A 5,415-nucleotide genomic window follows, 5' to 3' on the forward strand; every position below is an offset into this window, starting at 1 on the left:
CTTAATGGTGGTGCTAAAATAGATTACTATGTTCTAACTGGGATATTGTTATTTTTGTTTCGTTAGATTTACACTTTTATCAATCGAATCATACTACATGTATATCTAAATTAACGTCTAGTTTGACATCCATATGAGTTGGCAGAATTCTATTATTTTTCCAAACAATGATCAAATTTTTGATATATAGGCAAGTGTCAAACAAGGTGTACACCCATTTAGTTCTTATCAACCAATACTTTTGTGGAGTCTGGAAAAGCACTAATACAATAATGGATTTTAAAACTTTTTCGGTTTTAATTCTTATTCAATATAATTAAGCTCAAGTTTGGTTTACATAAAAGTTAGATTTTTACTAGATTTTAATAAAAATTAACGAAATGTGTGATAAAAAAATTATAAATCCCATGAAATTTACAATCAAAATTAATTAATAATTTTAATTCAAAATTTTAACTGAGTGAAACATGGGCTACATTTAACATATTAAACATCCCATTTTCCCCTAGGATCTTCTAAGGTACATTTGCTCAAAGCCATGGCCCTAATTCTGAACCCTCCAGCATTTGCACGGAATATTCATTGCCCAATAACACATGCCCGCCGTCCGTCACAATAGAAACTGATGGAATCCCAACTTTCAACATCTATTTGGAATGTATTTTTTTGAATTTATTTTTAATTGTGATCCACGATTTTTATTAACTTTTTAATCATATATTCTATTAACTTCTATTATAATTTATTAAAATTTTAATTTTTAACCGAACTAAATTGGTGCTTATTAATTTGGACTTGGATAAACTCGGTAACTATTTAACTCACTAGGTTCCAACTTAACAATTATGTGACTATTGATTCATTTATTTTACTTTGATTATTTTACTAGATACCAAAATTTGGGTGCTTTTAGGGTATATAGTAATTTAGGAGATGTATATTTTCAATTTCTACGTCCCTATTTGATAGAAATTAAATTTTAAATTTTAATTTAAATTAAAATCAACAATTAATTTTAATCACACATTCCATAAGATCACAATTTTTCAACCACGTATTCCATAAATCTTTATCAAAATCTATGGAAAATCTGTTTTTAAAAAATCTCAAATAATATTATTTTCTCTTTTATACTATTTTTATTTTTTACTTGAAATCGATACGTTCTATGTATAAAAAATTAATAATGGAGTATCGAATCGTCCATATTAAGATATGCTTGTGCTTAAGTGATGAAGTATTGGATCCTTAAATATTTTAGAAAAAGGAATAAGGAATGCTTCTAGACGTCTTAGTTTTCACTAATTACAAGGATGGTCAAATAAGAAGAAAATATTTTGATGCTCATGCAAAGAGGAAATTGATCCATGCTTATTTATTTTATCATTTATTATTTTTATTCCCGTTTCTTTTGGTTTCTTGTAACTACAGTCTAATCTCTCGATTTTCTAAAGGGTCTTTTAGTTCTTCAAATTTAAGCTTTTGTATCGACTTAGATTAATTGATATATAACCTTATGTTTGATATAGATAAAAATTAGATATATAGTAAATTGTGATAAAAATTGATGAAATATATAGTTAAAAAATTGTAAGTGCCATGTAATATATGTACGATAAAAATTGATTGTTGACTTTGACTTTGATTTAAATTTTAGTTCAATTTTTTAGTTGAACCGAATAGAGGCATATTGTTTCTGTAGTTTCCATTGCCTATTTCTTGAATTCTAAATTTGGCCATTGTTTGAGCCTCATTCTTATAAAAAAAAATGTATTTTTGAATAATGTGATAGAAAACGTGTGGTTAAAAAATAAACAAAAGTTTTTATTTGCATGTAATATTATTTTATTAGAGATTGTGTGCTTGAAGTAAGGTCAAATCATTGTTAAAAAATGTATTTGATGTAAAAAAAGGTGCTCAAACAAGGACTTGATATTTTCTTTCTTGATCCATAAAATTTCAGTTTTAAAATGTGTTGAGCTTCTCCATGTCGAGCGTAAAAATTTGAATAATGCTATCTAATATCAATAGTTTTGAACATCAATCCAAGTGTCAGCATATCACATATTCTATTAAATAAGTCATAATTCATTGTATTTAATTGAACATCTAATTTAGCTTCCTATTTGAGTCCCATTTTTCAGGGAATGTACTTTGGAACAATGATTCTTTTGGAGAATGTATGATTACAAAATGAGGAAAATTTTTTGATATACCTGTAAAATTATTTTATGGGAAAATGTATAGTTAAAAATGATTTTTTAGAAAAATGCGTTTTTGAAAAAAAGGGAGTCAAACATAGGCTTAAAGTTATTAGTGCTATCGCTTAAACTGATGTTAAATATCATGACGCTAAATAACATTACTCTAGAAATTTTATTTATTGAGAAAGTATAGTTTTGTTCCTTCACTAATTTATCCTTATTTAATTTTTCTAACGATAACGAATTCCTCTCACTTAAATTTTAAATTGTACAAATTTTAATTTGCTTACTTGAAATTATCCAAATACATACACACATTTCCCACACCATGAAAACATGGACAAAAGTACATTCTCCACTTTATTTACCACTAGTTGTTAACAATTAAATAAGGATAAATTAGAAAAATTCTTTGCAAAAATTATTTTTCCAATAACATTAAACAAATTAATTTCTTAATCTCCGGAGGGAGTATATGTTTTTGAAACATTGTAGATAACAGGGTCTATTTCCCCCAATGAATTTATAGGATGTCAATTCCACTCATTGTATGGATGATCTTCTTCTTTGTTTGCATCTGCAATTTTTCCCATGCTGACGTGGGCACCGCCAGTTTCTACAATCCCCCTTATACACGTAAGTTCTCCTTTAACTGAGAATTTAGAATTCAACTGTTCTATTTGAGATTACTTTCCACTGATTCAAGAATGTGTAAATATATATATATATATACATACTGCATTTGTATCTATATGCAGCCACCGCGTGTTACGGCAATGATTTTTCACAATTCCCGTCGAGCAACCTATTTGCAGCCGCCGGAGAGGGGATATGGGACAATGGCGCCTCCTGTGGACGTCAATACTTGGTGAGGTGTATCAGCGCCGCCGTGCCACGCACTTGCATTCCTGGAGAGACAATTCAAGTGAAGATAGTTGATCGGGCCCAAACTTCTGTTTCTCGGCCAACCAGAGGAGGAGTCACCATGGTACTATCAAATACAGCTTTTCGTACAATTGGAAGACCGCCTGCAACTTCCATGAACATTGAACTTCAACAGTGAGTATATCTAAAATTTGTCTCTTCTGAGAAAGTTTTCAATTGATAACATAAACATGCATTAAATGATGCGGGAGAAGAAGACTTCCTTTTGTGTCTGGAAGGTGCCAATATTTAGGTCTTCCTATAAATATTTTAAAGAGAAAATGAAATTATTTTTTGTAAACCAATTTTAAATCACAGCTCTTCCAATAAAATAAATTTTACACGTAAATTCAACTACATTTTAACCATATATTCTTCAAAAATTATTATCACAAAATCTATTCTTCAAAAAAAAGGGACTCAAAAGCAAAGAAGATGTTTATTCACTCTTAAAAATAACTTTTTTAAACTCCTTTACTTGATAATGTACTTTTCGTCTAGTAGTTTTTTCGTTGCTTCTTTCGATAGCATGTAAAGACATGTTGTAAAGAAAAAGCAGTTAATAAGTTACTTTTAAGTATAATTAATCATGTCGTGTGTTGAAAAAAAATAATAATAAATAAATAAATGAATCCTTAAAAGAATTGCTTAGTAACTCATACCTATTTCTATAAATCCCAAATTTCAAATACATTTAAATGTCACGATCAATAAATTTAAAAACAATTATATAAATTATTTTTTACCATCTTATTGCATTCGTTATTAACAACAATTTAATTTTGTTGTTATGTGTAGGGTTTGAATTGGATATGAAAGTTCATGAAGAAGCCGGCATGAATAGTTTTTGGAGAATGGTTGTAATAATGTTGATAAGCAAATTATTAATGTGTACTTAATTGTCTCCAATCTTTGTCTTGCTTTATTCGCAGTAATATTTCTTTAATTTTTTCTCTTTTCAATATTTTACGTCAAAACTTTTGGTAGTGGTGGTAATGGACCGAGTAGCCTTGACCCATCTACCCACGAGCTCGACCCGCCAAAGTCAATGGGCAGAATAGGCTCAACCTATATACCCATGAGTTTTGCCTGTCACTTTGACAAGTTGAGCTCAAGCTCGTTATCCTGAGCCGTCCATGGGCCAAGCTTTGACAAGCTGAATCGATGAACTACTCGACCCTTTTCCCATCTCTAGTTTTTTGAGATCATACGTTGATGGATTTCTTGAAATGTACGGTTAAACAAAATACTTGCAGGGCTCCGCCCCAAATGGGTGGGATTACCTACTTAATCGGGTGTTCAGGTCTAATATGGGGTGGAAAAATTTTGCCCCCTACAAGTACGGGTAATAAGGGTCCTGCCCGTTTAATTTTTAAAAAAAAATCAATATTTTAAATGGAAAAATTATATGAAATTTCATTAATTCTAATATAATATGACAATTAAGATCATCTAAAGAATATGATAAACAATAAAAACCTTAATTTATCAAATATATTTGAATAATTTCACTTTAAAAATTTTTAATAACTATATTATTTTCTCACTTTAATGAATGGGGCAATAAAATGAATTATAAAAAATTATATAAAAAAAATAAAATGTGTTTAAATGGGGCAAGGATTCCGCTCGCCCCGCCCCGCCTGCCTTAAACGGGTAAATGGGCAGAAATTGCTCGACGGGGCGGGGACAAACTTAATGCATTCCCATAATCAGAGCCATAGTTAACGAACACCAAAATAGTAGAAATAGTGATGTAACATGAATAATTTTGCAGTGATCAAATTTCATATTAAAATTATATTCCAAATTAAAACCCTTTTTTTAAATAAGATTTTATATTGTTTTATTTTTTAAGGAACTTTGTATTTAATATTTATTAAGTAACTTTTAAAAAAAAATTATTTTATTTTATTTTTATAAGTAATGTTTTTTAAAATAAGTTTTTATTTTATTTTTTATATATAATATAAAGTTACCATTTTACACTTTTAAAATCAATGAAAATGATGAAAAGAAGTTGGATGATCATAGTGAACCGTTATATGAAATTAGGTGACGATGGTGAAATAAAATCAAATTGAGTAGGCATGATGACATTAAGTATAAAATTGGGTAATTATTGTGAAATTGAGTAATTATGGTGAAACTAAATATAAAGTTAAATGTACATTGATGAATATAACACATGCTCCAGAGTCAAATTAGATTGTGCTGACAATATAAAATTGTTGGATGAATTTTGTGAATAGTGACGCTGAAATAAGTATAATGATGGTGACAAAGC

General features: G+C 29.0%; 1 protein-coding gene across 1 annotated transcript; it reads left to right on the forward strand.

Annotated features, from left to right (window-relative positions):
* The first annotated feature begins 2,740 nt into the window (after positions 1-2,740).
* On the forward strand, positions 2,741-4,027 carry LOC111399228 (EG45-like domain containing protein). The gene is made up of 3 exons (XM_023026493.1): positions 2,741-2,840; positions 2,963-3,263; positions 3,927-4,027. The coding sequence occupies exons 1-3, from the start codon at positions 2,759-2,761 to the stop codon at positions 3,931-3,933; spliced, it is 390 nt and encodes a 129-aa protein (XP_022882261.1). The 5' UTR covers positions 2,741-2,758; the 3' UTR covers positions 3,934-4,027.
* The last annotated feature ends 1,388 nt before the right edge of the window (positions 4,028-5,415 follow it).

Source organism: Olea europaea, chromosome 8, assembly GCF_002742605.1.
Source record: "Olea europaea var. sylvestris chromosome 8, O_europaea_v1, whole genome shotgun sequence".
Lineage (NCBI taxonomy): Eukaryota > Viridiplantae > Streptophyta > Magnoliopsida > Lamiales > Oleaceae > Olea > Olea europaea.